Genomic DNA, 26,549 nt, shown 5'->3' on the forward strand with positions numbered 1-26,549 from the left:
AATTTTATTTAAAGAATAAACTTATAATAGATTAGAATTAGTGGAAGTGAGGGAGATAAAATAGAGTTTGTAGATAATACAATGGTGCGAAATAAGTATTGATAGAAGTTAAGGACAATTAAATTAAGAAGTAAGATCTAGATAGAATATAAAAGGATAAGATATAAAAGATTAAAGAATTAAGGTATAGTTAAAGTAATAATTAGAATTTATGTAAGATTTAGAGTTTACTACGGAGGACATGTAAAGAATCACAGAAGGAGGTGGAATGAGGAAGTCAATAGATTGGAAATAAGGGTTATAGTTAGAATTTTTGTTTTTGCATTTTTGTATTCTTTTTGTATTCTTGTTTTTTTCTTTTTTTTGTTTTGTAATTTTCTTTGTGTGTTCGGTATTTTTGTATGTTTTGTTGTTTGAGAAAATCTTTAATAAATACATTATTTTTTTAAAAAAGAAAGTAACCTAGAACGCTTCTCTCTAACACACAAGTTTTCTATTGACACAGTTGTTATTTTAAACTGAGGGAGCATTCAATCACGCAGCCTCCCAAATGGCAATCTGAAATTATACTCTCAGGGATTAGTTTTTCTTTAGATTTAACGAATGAAGATTTGCACCCTCATTTATGTATTGCTATACCACAGGGAAATTGTCCTTTGGGTACATGCCGCTTTTCCTTCAAAGGAAATTTATAAACAAGGAATTCTGGAGGCTGGGTAAGTTGTCATAAAAGGCAATGTCTCCTTGATGTGGAAAATCCTGACAACAAAAGAAAGAAAAAGGGAGAAGAGAGAGGGATTTTGGAATTTGATGGTTAACCACATGGGGTGTTCTTGCCCTTTTAGAAAGAAAATTGTGTATATGCATTTATTTTCTAAAGATGTAAATAAACAGAACTGAGATTGAAGACAGGCAAATTGAGAAGATTGGGTGGTGTATTTTTGCAGCAAATTGTTAGTTTTCTTCCTAGCCAAATATCTTTACAATGCCAGCAGGTAGAAATAAATGAGATGTCAATGTCCACTACAAGGAAAGTCACTGCCATCCCCCCCCCACTGGTCTAAATGGGAGCTGGATACACCGCATGTTGAGGTAACATTTGGGGAATGCAAAGGCATAGCTCCTCATTGGCTGGCTGGCTTTAGCTCTCATATCACTTACACCAGATGGGAGATGTCAAACAGGCGGCTGCATTCTCTCACCAACACCATCTCTCATTCGCCCCCACCTCTCTTCTCAAACACTTCAGACTTTTATTCACAGTGGTTGCTAAACTTAGCTCATCCTAAATATCAAATGCAATAGGGATGGACATGGAAAAAAATATAAGGGTGTGTAATGAGAAGATCCTATATATGAATGAGTGGTGGCGGGGGGGGGGGGGAGCCTGACGACACAAAGAGCTAAGAAAAAATAAGTTATAAGCATTCAAAACCTGCCCAGATGTTCTTCGCTAATTTCTCTAGAAGTTGCAGTGCTGTCCCAGCTCTGTGGCAGGTTAAACCCAGTCTCCTCAAATGAAAGGGATACACAGCAACAGACAAAGAAGTGTGGCTCAGATAGTGTGACCTACATTACAGAACAGTCCTCAATTAGAAGGGCTATTAGAGGACAGTCTCTTCGGAAGAGTCCTCTGTTTGAAGGGCTGCCCAGTCCAAGTCTGGTTTAAATATAAATGAAGCATAAAAAGAGGGGGGTGGACCTTGAAGTAGCTGATCAGCTGTTATGAGAGGCATACTCTTGGTCACAGCCTTTCGTCCTATGAGATGTGTTGTATTTTGCACACATAATTATCATAGGCAATTTTATGCAAATCACTACTCTTTTTTCTTTAACCTTCCTTTTTGATGATGTAGTTCCTCTTTCATGGCAATGCACAAGTGACCACCATAGTCTCACTGCACACTGATCTGCCTAGAGTTGTTAGGACTACACAGAAATCACACTTAAATTCAAATAAATTATAATGGAGCAGATTCTGGAACTCAACAGAATTGGACAGGTCTTCTTGGATGGACACAAAACAAATAGGCCAGATATTAGATTTACCTCAAGTTTTTGCTTAGAAGCTGACCAGACATTTCCTATCTTTGATTTTGAGATCCCAACTCATTATTTCCTTAGGATGGAAATTTCTCCTGAAAATAATACTGTGCACATAACCACTTTTCTTCAGTGCTGAATATACTTGTGGGAAACAGGGAGGTGCTTTTGCTTGGCCCTAATTTTGCTATATTTTTTACTCCAAATCACCATCCAGGTTTAGAGCTTTTGCAGCTTATAGTACCCACAACTCTATCCCTGGTAATCTTAACAACAACAAAAAGGAAATCACTCTGAGGACTGGAACACAAAGAGCAACCTCACACAGGCCATTACCTCTCTCCCTTGGGGAATTATGTGGCTGGAAAAGCCTCCATTTGCTATCACTGTTTACCTCCTCCACCTCCCTTAGAAACAGTCTTGCAGTTTCAGTTTCAGCTGTTCTAGGAATCTCTCCTGGTCTCCTCTCCCTCCTCCTTTCTAAATCGCCAAGAAATCTGATGCACCAAATGGGTGGGAGTGCATATTGAGTTTTTGAGGGTGGGGGTCTGACATCTGGTTCCCATTAGCACTCTCATGCATGCTGAATCAGGAATGGGAGCTCAGAGTGGAGCAGATGAGAGTTTTAAAGTTTATTTCAGCACCAGAAAGAAAATCTTTGCCTCCCTGGTAGCCCGCCCATGAAATGTTTAGACCCAATGAGCCAGTTTCACTCAAACATCTACTCCCAGACTCAGACTGAAATTAGCCCTGCTTCACATTTTTAAAGGTGCATCGCCAGGTATTATGAGGAGAAGGGCATGCCCTCTGAAGATCTTTGTTGAACTCACAAAAAGATTTGGTGCACAGGCAGGAGGAGCTATGTTGTTCATTAGAGGTGTCAACTGCTGGTCAATATGGCAACTGACACACCATATTGCAGGAGGAACAACTGGGGGTTTTTTTAAGTCACAAAGGGTGACTAAAAATGAACAGATGACTTCTGCTTGTACAATGGAACTTCCCCAACTCTGCACCCCATGTGCCCTTGCACCCCCACATCTACTCTGAAAGTTCCCCTGACCCTGTGGATAATATGGAGGATTTGCAGGGGCTTCCCCTACCACTGCACCCCTTGAGCCCTTCACAGCTACCTCATCTGCAACAGGGGTTTATGGGTACCCATAGAGCAGATTTGGGGAGGGGTGCAGAGGAGAAAGAAGGAAGGAAAGTTTTGTTGTGCAAGCAAGAAATAATTTCACTTATACAATAACTTGGTTGGATGCAGGCCAAGTAGGTATAACTACACCACATTATGCCAGTTTTATATCACATTTAATATCGTGGAGTTCCCCAATCAATTCTGGATATTAGAATTTGGTGGGAGTACTAAAACTTCTTGCAGATCCCCAGGGAGACAAAATGTAAACTAGTAAACCTTTTGATGTGACATGTGCCCAGGATGACTGCAGTTTCACTATTCGAAAAATGAATACTACCACAACAGAATCCATGGCTTGAGAGCAGACAAGTGAATGTCTCCAAAGCTACTTAGAAAGAACTGTTCAATTCATTGCGGTAGTGTAAACTTTTGTTAGTGTTATACCACTTTAACTGCCATGACATCCCCAAAAGTGGCTTCAGATTTGTAGCTCGGAAAAGTGCTGACATTTCTCTTTTAGAGGCCCCCTTGCAGAATGATGTATTCTAGGATTTTCTGAAAAGACAGCCTGACTATTAAACCAGGTATACGGTAGATATGCCTGAATTCAGCCTTCCCCAACTTGGTGCCCTCTAGAATGTTTTGGGCCATCCAATGGCCACAGGTGATGGGAGCTAATAGTTCAAAACATCTTGAGGGCACCAGGTTCAATAAGGCTTCCCCAAATCATTTCCATGATTGGAATTAAATTATCTTACTGGTAAACCCAGAGAAGTGACTTTTTTTCCTCCTTCCTTCCAATATAACATTTACATGGCTGCAAATTAACTGAAAGCAATGGAATTCTCTTGTGACTATTATATTAAGGATAGAGGTGTCAATGCTAGAATGGCTCCCTTAAACAATTTGGCCCAGACTGAGGGTGGAGGGGAGGCAACAAGCCCTTAAAACTGAGCCCTTAAAACCATCTGCCCATGTTTGGCTTGTAGGATTTGAATGACAAGCCTTGCATATGTTCTCTCTTTACGGGGAAAAAAAAGTCTTAAGGTGTATGGAGAAGGGTTAGAAAGCCATGAGACAGAGGGAGAGCCTGAAAGCAGACTTTGGCAGAAGCTGGAGACAAATGCTTTGGCAAGGATATTTGCTCTTTTGCTGGAGGTTTTCCCTCTCTGTCAACAACCCTGCTGCTACCTTCAGTATGGATCCATCTTTGCTCAGGGCAATGAGAAGAGCTAATCTTATTGGAGCGAAAAACAACAACACAAGAGTCCCTATAGAGCTGAATTTTTAAAACTTAGCATTTCCAGAGAGCATTTAAGGTTCTTTCATCCATGTTGCAAATGGAGGCCTGGGGCTGGAAGACAGTTACTGCATATTTACAATCACCCAAGGCTTCAGGAATCATGCTTTATGAAGATGTGGGCACGTGCTACCGCCCCAATCTTTTCCCTTGCCCACTCCGACCCCCTGTCATGCACTGGCTCCACCACAATCTCCTAGCTTCCATTAAACCAGAATTTCCCATTTCATCCAAAACAGGGAACCCTAGTGGTTGACAAATCTGAAAGGTAAGCCAGGTTTGTAAACCATGGTCCAAATTGTTTCTTACTGCATCTGTGTCCTGGCTCACATACATATTAATGTTCAGGTCATTATTTCCCCTCTCTGTTAATTTTTCGAAGGGAAGGGAAAAAGAAGAAGACCCATTCATTCCCTTCCTGCCACCTGGTAAAATGGAGAAAGTTGTGTGGTGGTGTAGGGGAGGCCTAGGGCTTCCTCAAACCTTGCAGTTGATATTTCAGACCAGGAACTAATTCCCAAGAACCAAATGTGTTATTGATGCATTTTCTGCTCTGTGGTTTGTTTGTTTTTTGCTTGGAGTGTACATTACTTAGTTGTTCTAAATGAAGGGTCCCATCCAATAACTGTGGCTGAACAATCATGGAAATGCATTTAGCAAAGAGGGCGGAAATATATCTGATGTATTCTTCAAAACGGATAAAGCACACAGAGGCAGATTTAAATTTTTTCAAAGATCTCTCAGCTGGGGTAAGAGAGAGAAACTCTTTTTGGCGGGGGAGTAGGATAAGTAAAATACCAGCATGTTTTCTTTTCTGGCATTATCAGTCCAGAGATTGCTAAAGCTAGCAAATAATCAGAGAGAAGATTATTGTTAGATATCACATTAGCTTACGTTCTCAAGGAAGGTAACAATCCACCTCTTTCTTAGTGGGTGGCACAGCCAAACATTGTGATTAGACTTTTATTGTCCTTACCTGTGGGCAGTCCTTGATGTAGTGTCCCTTGTTGAAGCAAAGATGGCACAGGTAGTTGGGTGGTGGTCTCTTGCTGGGCTTTCTGGCTTCTGAGGAGAGGGATATGTCGGAGAAATGTTCGGTGAGGGAGCTCAAGCCATCTACTATGTTATTAAGGGAGCCATAGGGAGAGGCACTCTTGTAGAGGCTGCTGCTCAGTGCCTGCCAAAGGGGAATAAAGAGAGATGGAATAGGGTTATTTTCAGTGGGAATAGAAGCAAGATCCACATCTGAAACTGCACTGCCTTTTCTGGTGACCATATGACCGGACTGAACAACAATGCTAATAAAAAAAATAAAATTGAGAAGGGGTGGAAAGCAGTATCAGTCTATGCTTCCCTTCACAAAAACCGTTTCTCTGACTTGCTGCAAAAGTTAATGACAGGAAACCAAGGTTCATAATTAGAGGTCTAGCTGGGATTTAAGCAGCCAGACAACACACAGGGTTGTAGCCCTGACCAAGAGAAAGTTAACGGAGTATATTTTACAGATCCCTTTCTCCCTGATCTCAGCACCACATGGATTATTTGAATAAGCACACTTTCCCCACCTTTTGTTGGACTATGAATAAAGTTGTCTGCAGTCAGTAAATGGTGCCTAACACCCCACAGCCTCTCAATGGTAAACAAAATTACTAATGGGTCTATTTTTAAAAACAGATCGGCATCACACAATAGCCCAAGACCCCATGGTGTATATATTCCACATGCAATGTTTGTTTCCTAAGATAGTAACTGTGGGGAAGCAAAGAATCATTGATCACAAATTCCAATACCAACTAGATCCTGTTGTCGGACTGCTCTATGTTCCACTGAAAGATTGCTTTATATCAGGCATCCCCAAACTGCGGCCCTCCAGATGTTTTGGCCTGCAACTCCCATGATCCCTAGCTAAGAGGACCAGTGGTCAGGGATGATGGGAATTGTAGTCCAAAACATCTGGAGGGCCGAAGTTTGGGGATGACTGCTTTATATAGAAGGTTTACCACCCTAGACACTGTGCTCCCATCAGCACTATACTTTAAACCGTCATGGCTTCCATAAAAAAATGTTGGGAAGTGTAGTTTGTTATGAGTGCTGAGAGTTGTAGGAGACTGCTGCCCCCCTATTCACCTCACAGAGTTGAAAATTCCCAGAGTTCCCTGGGAAGAGGGATTGATGGTTAAACCACACTGGAAATTGTAGCTCTTTGAGGGGGAATAGGGGGTCAACTAATAACACTCAGCACTCTTAAGAAACTATAGTTCCCAGGACTCTTTTCGGGAAGGAATTATTGTTTGAAGTTGCATACTGTACTACTGCTTTAGATATATAGTGCAGGTGGGATTTGTGCCTTTGGAATGCAAGACATACAACTTTTCTTGGCATGTTCATATGTCAATAGGAATTGCCATACCTGTGGCCTTTTTGCCTGCCTTAGAGCTTTAGAGCTGTTAAAGGCATAGAGCTGGCATCAAATAAAAAGTAGCAGCCCTCTCATGTGCTGCTTTTAATGTCCTGCTTTTGCTTCCCCATAGCATTTGCCACACGTTTATCCTCTGAAGTATTGCAGCACATGCCTCCCACACTTTTTATTTACAAAAATATCCTTTTTAAGGTTAGCTCCACCTCCTTCTATGTAGGGATGGGCATATTGCTAAAATGGCCAGTGTCAGTAGCAGTGCTAACCATCTGTGACATTGCCATCAATCTGGGAAAACCAATTGTTATGTCATCATCTCCTAAATTTGGAGAGGCTGAAACAGTTGTTTCCTTAACAAATGAAAACATCTTATGGCCTTTGTTTGTGAGACCTAATCAAACTGAGCAAATCACCCCCTCAGTTCAAGAAACAAAAACTAACCCTATTTCGTTCAACATACACTCAAAGACACTAAGGGTTTGTTTTTGGACGCTATAGCTTCCCACAATCATTGTGTGGTATAACTTTGAAGGAAAATTTCAAAGAGTCCACACACACAAATGTAAGAGAAAATATTTGGCATCCAAGGCTATCCAAGAGGGAAAATTTAAAAGAACAATTTAAAAAAAAATCAAAAGTAATTGTTCATTTGTGACTGGTTAAAGAGGCCTTAAACACAGTGTTCTGGATTTTATAGTCAAATGGTAACAAGGAGAACTCAGGCCTACATCTGCCTTAGATTTTTGTGTGGGAAACCTACAGCTGTTTTAACTGTTCCCTGGAAAATGGCCCCTTGGTGTCTCTCACCTCCTTGGGATGGCCACTCTTTCTAGAGCGAAGGTCATATCCAGCAAACACAAGGGGCTTGCTATTCCAAAGCCTCAAACCAGCAGGAAGCACATAATCACCAGGATGGAATCAATATTCTTAATAGTGGGAGAGAGTCTGTATTCCTTCAGATGCCCTTAGATGTTAATAAATGGGTGGACCACCCTTATTTAAAATTCTGTGGGATAAAATGCTATGGAGAACATTCCCCAGAGGATAAGGTGGAATTCCTCTGGCAGAGAATTTTTTGGAAAAAATCATTCTCAGATGACTAAGAAAGAGTTCCTTCAACTTTTCACAGGCACCATCCATAATGTATGTTACACAAAACTGGAGCAACGAGTGGGAAGGATACTCCCTTCTCTTCCTTTTCCTGACTTCCTTTTCTCTCTCTTACAATTCATGATGCATCCAAGCTCTGCCCCTGACTCAGGAGGTTCTGATAGGCCCTGTCTCCTGCGCCCACCAAAGAGGATAGTAGTTTTTTTATAAAAAAAAACACTGAAATTTAATTCAAAATCCATAGCTTTCAAATGTGGCGGCCTCCATTGCTAGGCAGACAACAGCAGGGTCTAGGCAAGAGGCTGACCCAAGAGGCTTTGTCCCAAAACAGTTCATGTTAGAGCTGCAGTCCATTCTCAAATATCACAAACTAACCATCTCCTTCCGTTTTGTCTAACTTTATTTTTGGAGAGTGTTTAGAAACAGGTTTCCTTTTTTATTTGCAAAGTTTGCTACATTATTTTTTTAAACAAATGTATACAATATAAAAACTGACAGAATTCGTGAATGTCTACTACAAGGTTGTAACAAAGCTCTCTCTCTCTCTCTCTCTCTCTCTCTCTCTCTCTCACACACACACACACACACACACACATTCATATAGACAACAAGGTCTCTCAGGGTGAAACTTATTGTACAGGCCAGAAACAGTAACACTGTTAAAAGCAGAAGTAGCTGAAATGAAACAAGTTTTTGCAAAGAACCTTTAAGTTGTACAAATCCTAGAGAACTGGTTGAGGCTTTGTGCATTGCTGAGACAATAGGAACAAGTAATGTAGAGTCACTGGCAGAGGAGGAAGAGGAATGCGGTGGGAGCACACCGCCCCCGGCAGCACGATCCTGGTGGGGTGCTATCACGGCTGCCCCCCGCCCATGCTGGGCACCACGCCCCCAGGATGCACGCCACACCCCTGTGGGCAGCACGTCACACCCCTGGGACGCACGTCAGCCCCGTCCCTGCCTGCTCTCCGCCCCCCAGTGCTGGAGCATGAAGCTCCGCCACTGTGTAAAGGTACTTGTGGAACATGAGGGGTGCCCCCACGCTGGTATCTGAATTGGTAATGGCTCGGAATTGGTCTGGCTCTAGGTAGTTTTACATCGCATATGAAATATTAAAATAAAATGTTTACTTGCTGACACACATTCTTTATTCCTTCACCTGGTGTCATCCAGTTGGCCCATGTTGTTGGAGGACTTAGGTGACTGCCACTTCCGTTCCACACTCGCAACTGAGACATGAACCACAACTTGTGAAAGGTGAGGTGTCCATGCCGCACAACTTGCTCCAGGCTCACTGGATGCCACTCTCCACTGCCACAATTCAAGTCCACAACTGGAGTCCACATTATTTTCCTCTGATGACATAGTTCTCACTAAACTCTTTCCAACTACTGCAGTCTTGGAACAGTCTCCAGTTGGCTTGAGAGGAAATCACAACCCTCCCTATATTCCTGCAGCCTGAAATCATAAGAGGAAAAACTTTTTCCACTTTGTAGAATCATAGAGTTGGAAGGGTCCTCAGAGTCACCTAGTCCAAAGCCCTGCAATACAGGAATCCTGCCCACAGCTGTCCCTGGGTGGTCTTGAACCACCAACCTTCTGGTTAACAGCAAGATGCACTGACCCTCTGCGCCACTGGCAGATGTAGAATCATAGAATCATAGAGTTGGAAGAGACCACAAGGGCCATCCAGTCCAACCCCCTGCCAAACAGGAAACACCATCAAAGCATTTTTGACATGTGCCTGTCAAGCCTCTGCTTAAAGACCTCCAAAGAAGGAGACTCCACCACACTCCTTGGTAGCAAATTCCACTGCTGAACAGCTCTTGCTGTCAGGAAGTTCTTCCTAATGTTTAGGTGGAATCTCCTTTCTTGTAGTTTGAATCCATTGCTCCATGTCCGCTTCTCTGGAGCAGCAGAAAACAACCTTTCTCCCTCCTCTATATGACATCCTTTTATATATTTGAACATGGCTATCATATCACCCCTTAACCTTCTCTTCTCCAGGCTAAACATACCCAGCTTCCTAAGCCGTTCCTCATAAGGCATCGTTTCCAGGCCTTTGACCATTTTGGTTGCCCTCTTCTGGACACGTTCCAGCTTGTCAGTATCCTTCTTGAACTGTGGTGCCCAGAACTGGACACAGTACTCCAGGTGAGGTCTGACCAGAGCAGAATACAGTGGTACTATTACTTCCCTTGATCTAGATGCTATACTCCTATTGATGCAGCCAAGAATTGCATTGGCTTTTTTAGCTGCTGCATCACACTGCTGACTCATGTCAAGTTTGTGGTCTACCAAGACTCCTAGATCCTTTTCACATGTACTGCTCTCAAGCCAGGTGTCACCCATCCTGTATTTGTGCCTTTCATTTTTTTGCCCAAGTGTAGTACTTTACATTTCTCCTTGTTAAAATTCATCTTGTTTGCTTTGGCCCAGTTGTCTAATCTGTTAAGGTCATTTTGAAGTGTGATCCTGTCCTCTGGGGTATTAGCCACCCCTCCCGATTTGGTGTCATCTGCAAACTTGCTCAGGGTGCCCTCAAGCCAAGTCATTGATAAAGATGTTGAATAAGACTGGGCCCAAGACAGAACCCTGTGGCACCCCACTAGTCACTACTCTCCAGGATGAGAAGGAGCCATTGATGAGCACCCTTTGGGTTCGGTCAGTCAGCCAGTTACAAATCCACTGAATGGTAGCATCATCTAGCCCGCATTTTACCAGCTTCTTTACAAGAATATCATGGGGCACCTTGTCAAAGGCCTTGCTGAAATCAAGATAGGCTACACTACATCCACAGCGTTCCCTTCATCTACCAGGCTTGTAATTTTGTCAAAAAATGAGATCAGATTAGTCTGACATGACTTATTTTTCAGAAACCCACGCTGACTTTTAGTGATCACAGCATTTCTTTCTAGGTGCTCACAGACCGTTTGCTTAATGATCTGCTCTAGAATCTTTCCTGGTATTGATGTCAGGCTGACTGGGCGGTAATTGTTTGGGTCCTCTCTTTTCGCCTTTTTGAAAATAGGGACAACATTTGCCCTCCTCCAGTCTGCTGGAACTTCGCCTGTTCTCCAGGAATTTTCAAAGAATTTTCAAAGCTGTTCTCACTTGAACCTGCTGACTGTAAAGGAGCACCAAGATACTCACGGCGCACCTTTGCATCTAACGCGTGAGCATTAAAGAAAGAAATGCAAATAGTACCAATTCTCTGTGCGTGGTGATAATGATCTAGCTCACAGCAGACAGGAAGGGAAAATTGAGCCCTTTTCTCCTCTCACACTTTCTCAGAAGCTGGTATTTGCCAGTTGCTGTGGAAGCATCTGAAGCAAGCTCGCCTGCTCTTCTGTTACTGTTCCCCTTCAGTCCTACTCTCTCCCTATCACAGTCTGCATCCTTGGCAATTTCCCCATCGCCCTCCAGATGAACCTAACTCCTAGCCCTTCCTGCTGCTCGCCTGGCTTCGCCTACTTCCTTCCCCCTTCCCGACAAAACCGCTCTCCTGGATTTTGGATTCTGACCTGTGCAATGGAAAATATAACCATGGACTCAAGCTTCTTCCTCTGGCCCAGGTTAGGCCTTCCTGATCAAAAGATAAAACAAACAAAACATAATTTTAAAAAAACAAACAAACTCCAACCAGTCTGACTACACTTTCGACCAGCCTATAAGCAGATCTGGATAGGCATTCAGATTCTATTTTTACTTATAAGTTCTAGTGGAACTGAAGGGACACACTCACAAGGATAGAACATCAGGATCGCACCCTTGCTGACTGAAGTAACCTGAGTCATCTGGTTGTTTCATATGATTCAGGAGGATTCCATTGGGATGAACATTCCTGAAGGCCCATTACCGAGGGGAAATAATCCTGGCAACAAGTTGCTAAGAGGAAGTGCTACGAATGTCAAACTAACTTTCCAGCCTTCCAAAAAAACCTTTCCCCACATCTGGAAACTGCTTTCATCTACACACTCTTAGTCTTGCATGTTTCTGTATGCACACACACAAAACAGAAACATTTGCATTACCGTGCTATATTTCAGCAGAGGAAGCTCAGCATCAAACAGCTGGTGACTGGAAGAAGCACTTTTTTTTTAAATTCATGTGTGTGAGTTGCCACATCTCTTTGTTTACCAAAAAGAAAGCCGGGTGGGGGGTTGATTCAGATCTGGATTGTGGCCATGGCATGCAGAGGCTGTTAACCCTTTCCCCACCAACATTTCCCCAATGTTTTCTCATTCAAAAGCAAATCTATCAAATTTGCACTTTTCAGAACGATGTAAGAACTGAAACACAGCCATCTTTTGAAAATTCAACACTTAGTTGAATTTTGCAGTGGAGTTCTCCAAGCAAATGATGTTTGTTAAAAATCATCTATTTTAGGCGGAAGCGTGCTTTGATATTAATACAACAGTGAAAATAGCATACAAAATGCATTATGTTGGGGAAAATTGCTTGCAAAAATGAGCACACTCGTCAAAACTGCACACAAAACTTGGAAGTATGAGAAACTGAGAGAACCAAAATTGGCAGTTCCTTCCACCCCTACCTGAGAGCAAGCTCCATTGGACTCAGTGGGGCTTACTTTTGAGTAGAATGGCATAGGCTTAAGTTGTAGGTGCCCACAGCCATGCTAAGCCATAAGAGTAGATTCCACATATAGCAGCGCCCTATAAATGCCTGGGCACATGGCGGCATATCTGGAACAAAGCAGCACAAACACAGACAGAGCCGAGCTAGCAGCAGAGAGGAGAGTTCTAATGTTGGGATGTCTCCATGGTCTTTGTCCCCCCCCCCACTACAAAATAAGAACCATTCCTTAAGATCCCTTGTTTACTGTTGCCATGTTTGTTTCTTGATAGTTGTTTTTTTAAGGAAGATAGTAAACATGTTCTTGCTGATGTGACGAATTGCCTCAAAGTACTTTATCTTGGGGGACCCAGGTGGCGCTGTGGGTTAAACCACAGAGTCTAGGGCTTGCTGATCAGAAGGTCGGCGGTTCGAATCCCTGCAACGGGGTGAGCTCCCGTTGCTCGGTCCCAGCTCCTGCCCACCTAGCAGTTCGAAAGCACATCAAAGTGCAAGTAGATAAATAGGGACCGCTCCGACGGGAAGGTAAACGGCGTTTCCGTGCGCTGCTCTGGTTCGCCAGACGCAGCTTTGTCATGCTGGCCACATGACCCGGAAGCTGTCTGTGGACAAACGCCGGCTCCCATAGAGCGAGGTGAGCGCCGCAACCCCAGAGTTGGACACAACTGGACCTGATGGTCAGGGGCCCCTTTACCTTTACCTTACTTTATCTTGGCACACAAAAGCATGTATTACTTTTATTCCAAAGGCATATCAAGTGGGACATGTTTGTAAGCCAGAAAAATGGCATTTATTTTTGGGAGGGGCAGTTCTAAAGGGTGGAGGGATAGGGATAAATAGAACTTGATACCCTGCATCTACATGTTTATAAAAATGGTCAGATAGCTTCGTCTTTCGGTGCCAATTTTCAGCACAGTGAACATTTTTTTATGGCCAAAGTTATAAGCCCCTCTGAAACTAAGGGGTTTCGGTGGAAATTATGACATCACCTGGACTACAAAACCAGAATAATGAAAATAGGGCATGTTAACTTCTGCGGCCAAAAAAATGCTCCTTTGGGAAGGGAGGAGGTGAGGATTCCAGTTTCAACCAACGCTGCAAATATAGTAGTATAAAATCTACAAGGAATTGGGTAAGAGGTCATCTAATTGCCCAGAGCTGCATCAGCACATTAGCATTTAAGACAGGATGAAGCAACTGCTACACTGGGGTTATATCCCCATCCGCTGTATTTCATTAGGGTAGCAAGCTGATGTGGAAAATGTATCACGGTAGGTTGCTGCAACTGTTGCAAAAAAATGGCAGAGGCATTATTACACAGAATCATAGAATCACAGAGTTAAAAGGTACCTCAAAGGTCATCTAGTCCAACCCTCTACAATGCAGGAATCTGAACTAAAGTACCCATGACAGATGGCCACCCAACTTCTGCTTTAAAACCCCCAAGGAAGGAATTTGTTGAGCTAGGGTGACAGTGTGCTTTATTCAACTTCAATTGTGCAAACCTAAAGTTCTGGTATGAGACTGAATCCCTTGTGCAAAATACTGAGACTCAGAATCTGGGCTTTTAGGTGGCTTGAATTGAATTTTAGGCTGTCAAAGGTGACACAGTGACAAACTTTGAGAGTCCCTTGTGCGAGGTGCACATAGCTTAAAATAAAATAAAAATCCCAGGGAAGTTGAGAGTTCAGTTAATGAGACGCAGTCTTAGAGGAACTTTCTAATTCTCATCCAAAGCTCTGCAGGGAGCCTTTTCATCCTCTGAATGCTAAACAACCGGCTACTTATACTAAAGAGAAGCCCTACACACATGAGCACTATATTAGGGACAAGGGTGGCCATTCACTCTGCAAATAACATTTCACGCATGCGCACACACAGCCTTCCCATTTCTTGTCAGTGAATAGCCTCCAGCCGAAATGTCCCTGCAGTTTCAGTCTGCTAACCTCCCTGACCTTCCCCACCCCCCCGCAAAGGGGAGGTGCACAAGTTAAAATTTGGTTGGCTGACCAGCCAACCCAACACTTGCTTTTGTTTTTGAGTTTAAAAATAGGCACATAATTTTATGGGTGTTAGCCGGGATCGCCAATGATGGAAGGGTGGATGAAAGGTATATACAGTATAGGGAAGCGGGAAATGAGCAAGGACTTTGTAACTCCAGCCCATCAATAGTTGTTGTCGGATTCTGCTTCAAGTCTCTGCTTCCTGCAGGAAACGTCATGTCAATCTGACCTATGGCTTGAAGCAGGGGGAAGCAGGGGCCAGCTTTCGTTCTGCTGGGCCTTTAAATGCTCCAAATGGGAGGGAAATAGCAATGTGGAGAAATACTTCTTTTTAAAGAGCGGCACACTTAAGAATTAGGTTTTGCCTCCTGCAGAGCTCCTTGGGGATTAAATGTTTGGCTAAGAAACTTTTATTGCAATTCCATTTTAAGCTGCAGACCTGAAACCATTTTGTTTGTGTGTGTGTATATATATACATATATTGTTCCAATGCAGTCCAGCACACTTGGCAGAGCAACGGACATAACTGCCAGAATTTGAAAGAGATCAATCTTGAGGTCACTGTCGGAAGTAGAAGGAATGCTGAATCTACCAAGCATATGGTGTAGTCGCCCTGATAGAGTATCTCTGAAGTAAATATATCCATATGCAGGAAAACAGAAAAGGGCCAAAAAAAGTTCAGTTTTCTTTTCAAGATTGTGATCCAGAATGTTAATTTTTCAAATGATGCTTTCCCAGATGAATTTGTCGTAACTGTGGTAAACAGCAGCGGTATCATCTGAATGACACTGATTGCTTGAACCATCACTGCAACTTATTTTAAAATGAACAGAACAAATAAATAAATGAGGTTTAGTTTTCAAGTGAGGCTTACAAATTCTTGGAAGCCGGGTTTATTTTCCACCATAATATATGTCAAGAGGAACAGGCTTATTGCTCAATAAAAATGGAAATTAATTGGCCTTTAGAAAGAAACATGTCCTCATACTTCATAACTTCTAGACTGGGGATTATTGGAACAAACAAAACAGGCTTCTGCAAAGCCATAGCTCCATGTAAGAGATGTAAATCTGCTCCACATGTGGATAGGCCCTTTCATTTGGAACACCATGAAAGCAGAATTGCCAGCCAACTAGTTTTCTTTCCTGGTTCAGACCATCAAACCGAGAGATGAACATTTTTCAAATAAAAAGCTGGGAACAATAAGTGACAGTTGCTGTCAATAATATACAAGACTGGAGTCAGGCTTCTTCATGTGCTGTTGCAATTCTTACACTCACAGTGCAATCCCCCCAGCAACAAGGTTTCCTTAGCAACAGACTTCTTTATTAGACGTGTTCTGAAGAGAAGCTGTTGCTCTGTCCAGATGACTGAAGAAAGCAGGGAGGAGGCATGATTCTCTGTACATACTTTATTTTCCTTAGACCAGTAGTTGTATAAGTTGTAATGTTAATTGTTCAATTAATACTTTAAGCAGAACTGGGATGGGTGAGGTGTTTATTCCCAAATGTGAAATCACCTATAGATGAGCTGAACTGAGAAAGAAGATTCTGGAAGGTTTTCTGGGTGAGTCTGCTGACTGAAAAAAGGATCCCCAAATGATTGGCATAGTGCACTGACAGTCTATGCCAGGCACCCCCAAACTTCGGCCCTTCAGATGTTTTGGACTACAATTCCCATCTTCCCTGACCACAGGTCCTGTTAGCTAGGGATCATGGGAGTTCTGGGCCAAAACATCTGGAGGGCCGCAGATTGGGGGTGCCTGGTCTATGCTTTCTGGGACTGATGGAACATGGTGCCCAACAGCATCTAGAGGGGACCAAGTTGGGAAATGCTGCTCCTGTCCATGAGACGCCACCAGCATGACGAAGAAATGGAAATGAAGGTGTTGGATAATTGGATGTATCCTGGATTTCAAGTATGTGCCATAGACAGTCTATGCGGCAAAATAAATGAGGTATCACTTGGGGCAGGGGCAGAGCTTCATGCTCCGGTACCGGGGGGGGGGGGGACGGAGAGCAGGCAGGGACGGGGCTGGCATGCCCTGGGGGCAGAGTGCACCTTCTGCGGGGGCGTGGCACCCAGCGTGGGCAAGGAAGCAGCCGCGATGGCTCCCCTGCACTCCTCTTCCTCCACCAGTGCTGGGGCATAGCTGATGGAGGAGTAACATCAACCCCCTCTCCAGACACCAGGGGTGAATTTAGCCTACTCTCCAGTCTGTCCCTTGGCAAACCTTATTTCTATCTCTCGCTTTAGTGAAGGGTTGCCATTCACCTACATGCCATTCATTCCTATGCAATATACTTGGGGACAGGTGTTGGGTGGTCCACCAACAGGAATCTCATGGGAGAATGCAATGCACATTTTGCTACTGTTCTAGAACATCCCTCAGTGTTAAAGTAGGCAAAAAGCTAAGCTAGAATTCTACTTCCCACCTCAGCATTCTACCACTTCATTGCCATCTCATGCTGTTGCATATGTAGACCCAGCCTGAATCTCCCACCTACTTTGATTTTTCAGTCTTGCTAGGCTTATTTAGGAATATATTATTTATCTCTGTGTGCTGTCAGAATTTTCTTGGATATTGAACTGCAATGGAAAAGCTTTCCTGCTGTTCTCTTTAGGAGTGGGAGTTGATTAATGCAACAGAAGTTCTTTGGTTTTGCTGTAATATAACGGTGCAGTGTTTTTGCCTCACTAAAGGAATTTTTTCTAAATTATCAGCATTGTACCGCAGGCCTACATAACTCAACACAGTCAGTGCAAATTAAGTGCCTTTATTGTACAGTGAAAGGAGGCATTAATCGCTTGACTTTGGATATGCAACCTAACGCTTATTTTTCATCGCTGAAAAGACCTCTTAAAAACCAACTGCTCAGCTTTGCCACTATGGTAAGGCCCAAATACTATGTGTACAGAACGGAGACGTTTGGCTTTTCTACATTGGCATACAACCCAACTCTTTAAATCTAAAGCATGTGAATAATTTAAAATTCCTTCCTTGCACAGTAAGGCAAAAAATTGCTGCAGCCTGACAGACAAGGCTAAAAATTTACAAAGGATGTGATGAAGAACAGGCGAGGGGGCTTATGCCAGAACTAGTCACACATGGCTTGATAATGCCAAACTTAGTTTTATGGCTTACCTTTACACTGAAGCAGGGGCATTAATGTCTCATTGCTGCTGAAGCCTTTGCTTTTTTTCCTTAAGGGCTAGTAAAATTCCTGTTACATCAGGAGAGGAAGGTCTAGACACTGTGCACACAAACACACACACACACCTGAGAGACCCAGTGGTTGTGGTGGACAACAATGGCAACATACCGGCGACATTTATTCTAGAATCAAGGGAGGCAGATTACTTGCTTTTTCACTGTAGCCTACACAGCCTAGATCTGATGCTCTTTCCCCCGCCTCCTTTTTTTTTGAAAAGCACTTCTTGAGAAACAGGATTCATTTGAAAATAAAAGCAACTGTGTCATAAGCTGCTCTTACTCAGCTGTGATATATAAAGTTTTTTTTTAAGAGAAAGAAATCACACAAAATAATCCCTCAGTTAGTAAGAACATGAATCTACGCTTACTGCAACTTTTTGTGCATGTGTGATGGGGCACAGACATTCAAAGGCTCTAAACACATATACACACACACAAAATCCTGACCTTCTTCATTATTTTCAATGGGTAACTCTCACTTCTGCTCAGGGGTTGGGGTAGGGAATAACTTCAGAAAGAACCAGGAAGTTGCATTCCCAGACAATTAATCTGTGACTCTAATTTTCCTATCTCTACTCATATCACTTTCCTTACATGCCAGTCACAGCCATGCAAGAGGTCCCAGATTCAACCCCTGACGTCTCCAAATACGGGTGGGAAGGACTCCTGCCAGGAACCCTGTAGAGCCACTATCAGTTTACTTCAATGAAAGCTGAGTTAGATGGGCCAATGGTATCGCCTTTGAATAAGGCAACGGCTTATGTTCCTGTGTGACTTCACTTGTCCGCTACAATAATACGGGTGGGGGTCCCATACAAAATGATTCTGCAGAATGCTGCCTGCATGGTTCAACTTGCACCTCTGCTTCTGTAAGAGCTGGAGACTTGCGTTTTCTTACTTTTATTTCAATGAAAACTGGGGATCTGAAAAAAGCTCCTGAGCCAAAGGGGCACCAGGGACACGGCCAGAATCCTGGCAAAACCTGGCCAACTGGGACATATGTCAACCCTAATAAGAGTCTAATAATCTGTAAGCCCTTTCAGTCACTGGCTTCAGCGATCACAAACCCAAAGCATTAGTTAATTGGCTTGATTCAAGAACATTAAATCCTTTCTAAAACGTCAAGCTCTAAAAGCAGTGGCTTAATAAGAGTTGGGGATATTAATGAACTTCAAGCACCAGTTTAATATATCTTGATGTCCTAGAATCCATTCTATTTTCTAGGTATTAAGCATTGCCATGTTAACAATAAACCCACTGCAGCTAAAATTGCTATTAGTAGTAGTAGCAGAAGCATTCTGAAAAGGGCACTTTAAAAATAAAGTAGAACAAAATATGAACTCATTTTATGTTTGCTATCATTCTACCTCTTTGACGGCACAATTGGCTTTTATGCATCAAGCCACTATAGCCATCAGGGTTTTATTCAGAAGGCAGCTACTGTGATGTGAAAAGCTAGTGGGGCAAAAATATTGGTTAAACACAAAAGCATTTTGTGGGTGGTGGTGCTTTTTTATTTTTTCCTGTCCAGTTTCTTTGGTCAGCATGCTGGTCACATCCACAGGCACCACCATGCAGCCTTGCAAGCCCTCTCTAATAACAACACTTCAGAGGCTGTCTGTTCCCCCCCTCCCGCAGACAGATCCCTCCTTTGCCATTTCTTTTAAGCCACGCAGCAACACATTTCCAGCTTGCTTATTTTGCTCCCTTAACCTGTTGCTATTTTTGCTCCTTGTTCAGTCACTTTCCAAATATTATACCTAGCTATGTGTCAGTCGTCGTCACTGCTTGGACTTGGGCAATGCCAAGATAGGACAAAACTGGAAGGCAAAAGGAATCCGCAAGCGAAGCAAGCAACCCTCCTCCTTTTTTCCTCTCTTTTTTTTTTAAGTCCACAGATGAACAGGGAGAATCTCTCTGAATTGCAAAGGCATGCTGAGCTTGAAAAACGCACAGCACCCCGCTCTAGACTGTCCTGGAGGGGGAAGGGGGAATTGTATCCACATATACACACACCATCCCTTGTTTCAGACTAGGGGAGGGGGGGGGTGTCACAGCTCAGTGGAAGAGGGAATGCTTTGCATACAGGAGTTCCTAGGTTCCATCCAGTTAAAAAGGATCTCTACCTGAAAAGGGATGCCCACCTGAAAAGTATGATGAAAGCCCACCCCACAAGCATGCTAAAGGCACAAATCATACTGCAGAGGTTAGGATGCCAAGAAATAGAAATATACAATACCACAAGCCACTTTCCTTGGGTGGGGTAAGGCGATTGGGCATCCCTGATGGCTGAACCAAGGGTGTTTATTATTTTTTTAAAAAAAATGTGTATTTATAAAATGAATACAATGAGAGGAGTCCAAAATTAAGCATTTTAAAATTTGTTCCCTTCCATGCACCTATATTATACCCTCTGAAATCACTGGGATGTAATAGTGTGTAAACTTGGATGGATCATGCCCTATATAGTTTCCTTGTTTTCCAACTCCCCTTTATTCTTTTCCCCCATCCTGAATGCTTACACACAATTCAACAGAACATTAGTAGTAGTAGTAGTAGTAGTACGGTAGTATTAGAGGCTGCAATGCTGGTGGTCAAACCCTCTGTGCTTTAAAGAACCCCTTCTTTTGTTGATTTGTCTGCTGAGCAATGTTTGCATGTCTGCCACAAACCTCCTGCATGTTACGGAGAGTTCAGGAATGTATAGTTAGATGTGCACGATTGGTTCAAAAGGAACCTGACCAGACCTGAGGGGTCTCACCCTTGCTACAGGCAATCAATCCCAGAACATATTCAACATCAAACCTCTGATAAGCTTCTAAGGAGCCACAGGGTACCTGGGAACAAGAGTTAGGCTGGATCTGCACTGACCTGTTTAACATTATTTCCCCCTATTAGAACGATATTAGATATTCTGTTCTAAAATATCACAGGGCATACTTGTTAATTAAAACATTTTTACCTTGGTTTTTTTCATCAAATGTAAGTAATACTCAGCCACACCATTTTTCAAAATCCTGTTTCTTTCTGTGGGTCGCTGGTTGCTTTCTCCATCCTCTGGTGTCACATTATAATTTTTCCTTCCTCCCTCTGTGTCCTTTACTATATGCACATGTCAGTATTTCAAAATTATTTATTCATGAATTTATTTGGAGAAGCAAAGTTAGCATTTTAATCAAGGCATCCAAGGGGGTGTGACAGCTAATTAGGAAAAAGGAAAGCAACTAGGATTTAGTCCTTGTGGCCTGACCTTCTTCGTTGGTAAGTAGGCTTTAAATTAAAATAAAGGGATAAAAATGACAAGGTAATAAAGAATTATGAATGTAGGATGTTATGTGTCCATCTATGTTATCAAAACCCTTAAAGGTAAAGGGGCCCCTGACCATTAGGTCCAGTCGTGACCAACTCTGGGGTTGCGACGCTCATCTCACTCTATTGGCCGAGGGAGCCGGTGTACAACTTCCAGGTCATGTGGCCAGCATGACTAAGCCGCTTCTGGCGAACCAGAGCAGCATACGGAAATGCCGTTTACCTTCCCACTGTAGTGGTACCTATTTATCTACTTGCACTTTGACGTGCTTTCAAACTGCTAGGTTGGCAGGAGCAGGGACCAAGCAACAGGAGCTCACCCCGTCGTGGGGATTCGAACTGCCGACCTTCTGATCGGCAAGCCCTAGGCTCTGTGGTTTAACCCACAGTGCCACCCTAACCCTTACTTAACATTAAAAACCATGAGTGTAGATCTGCCCTTGAAAATAACTCCATGACTTCAAAGCCTTTTGAAGCCATGAATGAAAGCATACCATTGAAATATTCCAGCTGACCACCCTTCCTTAGTCCAAATATGGCGACCTGGCCCAAGGAGTTCCTTAGCTGCTCACTTGGCCTGCTTTGGGAACCAGGATGCACCCAACTAATAAGCAAAGTGACATCACCACACAGCATTGGTAAGATGTTTCCCCAACAAGCGTTCCTTATTCCATCTAGTGTCATCATCACATTCCACATGTGGGCAGGCAGTGTGCTAAAAATGGATGGGGTCAACTGCTAAAGAACACCTTGGGCCAGAACAGACACCTGTTTTGGGGGTGGGGGGGAAGGGATGCCTCTTGTGAGTCAGCTCTGGACAAGGCTTCACTTCCTTGCTTGTTTTCAAGGTTTCCTGGGGCAGGTGATGAAATTCATGGCCAAGTTCAATCAGCAGCATATTTGCAGAATTCTTCATGGGCCAGTATTATTCCCACAGAGTCAAACAACTGCCCTGCTCCAACCTTCACATTTGCTATAGATCTGACCCACCCAACTGATGTCATTTTAAATGCATCGTGAAGAGGTAATGGGAATAAAGCAATGTTAGATCCACACACCCAACGCCAAGGAAATGCGCTTTATTTCCTCTTCCACTGCACAAGGACGTTATTCATGTTTTCAACTTCCAGCTAAAAGCAGAGGTTGTGATTATTCCTAGTACAATGGTACCTCAGGTTAAGAACTTAATTCGTTCTGGAGGTCCGTTCTTAACCTGAAACTGTTCTTAACCTGAGGTACCACTTTAGCTAATGGGGCTTCCCGCTGCCGCCGCACCGCTACCACAGGAGTTCTGTTCTCATCCTGAAGTAAAGTTCTTAACCCGAGGTACTATTTCTGGGTTAGCGGAGTCTGTAACCTGAAGCATCTGTAACCTGAGGTACTACTGTATTTATGTGGCACTTTCTGAATACAGTGGTACCTCGGTTTAAGAACAATCCAGTTTAAGAACAATTTGGTTTACAAACCCCAGAAGACCAGAAATAGTGTCTTGGTTTGAGAACTTTACCTCAGTCTAAGAATGGGATCCAAACAGTGGAAGAGCACCGGTGATGGGAGGCCTCATTAGGGAAAGCGTCCCTCAGTTTAAGAACGGTTTTGGTTTGAGAACGGACTTCCAGAACGGATTAAGTTCGTAAGCCGAGGTACCACTGTACTCATAGCATGTCACATACATGATCGCCATTATAGCCCCCCTATTGCAGCTGGGGGTGGAGGTGTCTGAGGCTGGCAGAATGGAGGCTTAGTTTCCCACTGAATGGCAAATTTTGAACCAGAGACCCCCTATTTCATGTTTTTATAGTCCAATCCCAGGCATTAAATCCTGCAGTGTCAATGGGGCATTCTTCAGAGAATGCTGGCACACATTTGCAGCCTTTGCCACACCAGCATTTAAAACGATTTTACCTCATTTGAGGATGGGCAGATCAGTCCATTTCCAGTCTATGTCAAGTGCGCATGTATTCATAAGTCTGCAATTCTTTTCAGCCACATGAAAATTCATATTTAAGCTTGTGTTTCAGTACATCACCAGCTATGTAAATATGTGTTTTATGTACACATTTCTAAATAATACATTTATCTTAAAATAACTTTTGGGTCATTTTGAGCTGAGGACTATATCACAAAACTCTGGTATTTATGTCCCCATCCACACATCAATCAATCAATCAATCAAATTAGTCCAGGAGGCTCAGAATGGGTCAGTTCACATTGGAATTCACAGAGATCTAATGCCTCAAGAATCTCTAGACTCATTACTCAGATAGACACACACACACTTAAATGCAGCAGCAGTTATTTGGCCTTCAAGCACTTACAATCTAACGGCTAAACATCATTACAAATGAGACTTGTTTCACATACATCTGTATACTGACAAATTGAGACTGGTTTTGTACATGAACGCAAAGAGGGGGGAAGTACAGCTGACAATTACAAATGTGGCAGAAATTTGTTTTGTTTTTTGTTTTGTTTTTTGTTCATGGGAACTTGCCTGAAAAGCCCAAAAACATAACCTTGTCAAAAAGTGCGAGTAGGGAGGTCCCCCAATTCATACCTGACCTTTGGTGAAAATGCTGGTAAAGTCATAACCCCTACCTCAATTTTGTCCCATTAATATTTATCAGTAGCTGCTTAAGAGGTTCGAATGCCTAAGTTTTCCAACAGAAGAGGGTTGGGTTAAAAGTGTTAAAGGAAACAGCACACAATATTGCAACTAACAGTGTGAATACAGGAAGGATAGTGATAGCAAAATATCCCACACAAACAATGGTTGAATTAGAACATCCTGCCTTAGTTTAATATGACAAGAATAAGTCTCAGTGAGGTTCACCTTCTCCCCCAGTGTAGCTATAAGGAAGAGTTTGGAGCCTTTTACTTGTAATTAATTAAACAAGGCTGCTTCTTAAACCATGGGGTGAAGTTGACTTGATTTAAACAAACCATTGCTAAGATTTACCACAGAGTGTCAGGTCTAGATGACACAGAAAGCTGCATTTAAAAAAAAAATTTGACTGGCTGACGAAAATAAGAGACAGGTTTATTGCTTTTATTTCCCCAACAATAAATGAAACAGGTTATAATTCCAATTAGACTGAGATGGTTTCCCAATGAAGTCAATGTTCAGTTTAGCGGTCCTACCAATGGAGGCATAGGGTCAACAAGGATCAAGATGGGCATCAACAGAATAAATTCTACATATTGACTGGAACTATTCACTGCAGATTTCTAATAGATACTATTGCACTGACCATTTATTATATATTCCCTATCACTATGCATGGCTCCCCTTCATGGATCACTGCTTCTGAAGACCACTGCTTCTTGGGAGAAAAGCAATGACAAACCTAGACAGCATCTTAAAAAGCAGAGACATCACCTTGCCAACAAAGGTCCGTATAGTTAAAGCTATTGTTTTCCCAGTAGTGATGTATGGAAGTGAGAGCTGGACCATAAAGAAGGCTGATCGCCGAAGAATTGATGCTTTTGAATTATGGTGCTGGAGGAGACTCTTGAGAGTCCCATGGACTGCTAGAAGATCAAACCTATCCATTCTTAAGGAAATCAGCCCTGAGTGCTCCCTGGAAGGACAGATCGTGAAGCTGAGGCTCCAATACTTGGGCCACCTCATGAGAAGTGAAGACTCCCTGGAAAAGACCCTGATGTTGGTAAAGATGGAGGGCACTAGGAGAAAGGGACGACAGAGGACGAGATGGTTGGACAGTGTTCTCGAAGCTACGAACATGAGTTTGACCAAACTGCGGGAGGCAGTGGAAGACAGGAGTGCCTGGCATGCTATGGTTCATGGGGTCACGAAGAGTCGGACACGACTAAACAACAACAACAAATGCATGGCTACATATTGGATGAAGAACATAGCTGGTGATCTCTCAGTTATCTCTCTCCATGATGTCACTGTTTGTCCCACTGATAGACTTTCAACCAGATTTGTGATATTGTAGAAGGGCTAAATTGCTGCTAGTTAATCCATCGCATCTCCATCTCTCCCATTCTCCCATTTTGGTCTTCCTGTACTGGCCCCCGTTAGCTCCTGAAATGTGCCCTACTGTATAAAGCCCTGGTGTAAAAGGGTAAAGGTAAAGGACCCCTGACCATTAGGTCCAGTCGTGTCCGACTCTGGGGTTGCGGCGCTCATCTTGCTCTATAGGCCGAGGGAGCCGGCGTATAGCTTCCAGGTCATGTGGCCAGCATGACAAAGCCGCTTCTGGCGAACCAGAGTAGCACATGGAAACACCGTTTACCTTCCCGCTGTAGCGGTTCCTATTTATCTACTTGCATTTTGATGTGCTTTCGAACTGCTAGGTTGGCAGGAGCTGGGACCGAGCAACGGGAGCTCACCCCGTCACAGGGATTCGAACCGCCGACCTTCTGATCAGCAAGCCCTAGGCTCAGTGGTTTAACCACAGCGCCACCTGGGTCCCTATAAAGCCCTGGTGTACAGATACACAAAAACTGAGGATCAGTGCTGCTGGAAGTAGAAAAAGAACTCTGAGTAGCCAGGTTGATAATGATTGATGTGTATGAGAAAGTATTTAGCCCAAAATAGCCAAAAAAAAAAATCCTTCTGAAAGCAAGTAAGTTGAACGTAGCCAGAACAACCAAGTCATTTCAGAACTGTGTTGCAATTAGCTGTTGGTAGAACGAGTCCCTGTGGTATCAAGAGAGCTGGTGTAGCATAGTGTCTAAGAGACAGGTCTGGGAATCAGGCAGTTTCTGGTTAATGTATCATCTCTGCTATGAACCTGTTCACAATAGTGGATGGGGCAGAGGCACTTACCTGTCCTCCCAGTACATGAGTCGCCACTGCTTACCAGGAGGGGTGAGATGGTGGGGAGGTTAGCCTGGTATAAATGCACTAGCAGGAATGTCAGATTGGCTCTGCTGGTGCATTGCATTCGCATCACACTGACTCAACTGCTATTCATCACACAGCCCTGCTATTCAACTGCTATTCATCACACTATTCATCACACAGCCCTGTGAGGTTGGTTATGCTAAGAGAGAACCATTGACCCAAGGTCACTCAAAAAGTTTTGTGACTTGAGTGGAGATCTCAGCCACAGTCTCCCTTGGAGAGCCAGTGTTGTGTAGTGGTTAAGAGCAGTAGACTTGTAATCTGGTGAACGGGGTTCGCGTCTCCGCTCCTCCACATGCAGCTGCTGGGTGACCTTGGGCTAGTCACACTTCTCTGAAGTCTCTCAGCCCCACTCACCTCACAGAGTGTTTGTTGTGGGGGAGGAAGGGAATGTTAGCCGCCTTGAGACTCCTTCGGGTAGTGATAAAGCGGGATATCAAATCCAAACTCCTCCTCCTCTTCTTGCAGACAACACTCTAACCACTAAACCACAATGGCTCACCAACTAGCCTTAGTCCACTAGCGATGGTATCTTTCAGCC

At 43.3% G+C, this 26,549-nt stretch overlaps 1 protein-coding gene across 2 annotated transcripts in view; it reads right to left on the reverse strand.

Annotated features, from left to right (window-relative positions):
- ZCCHC24 (zinc finger CCHC-type containing 24) overlaps positions 1-26,549 on the reverse strand; it is a 118,344-nt gene that overhangs the window by 85,798 nt on the left and 5,997 nt on the right. For both annotated transcript variants that reach the window (XR_015949976.1, XM_035138331.3), the window contains exon 2: positions 5,461-5,661. Coding sequence is in view for 1 of the 2 variants with exons in the window: in XM_035138331.3 (XP_034994222.1) it covers positions 5,461-5,661 (201 nt within the window). In the remaining variant the exon portion in view is untranslated. The remainder of the gene's footprint in view (positions 1-5,460; positions 5,662-26,549) is intronic.

This window comes from Zootoca vivipara, chromosome 5, assembly GCF_965207765.1.
Source record: "Zootoca vivipara chromosome 5, rZooViv2.hap1.1, whole genome shotgun sequence".
Classification (NCBI taxonomy): domain Eukaryota; kingdom Metazoa; phylum Chordata; class Lepidosauria; order Squamata; family Lacertidae; genus Zootoca; species Zootoca vivipara.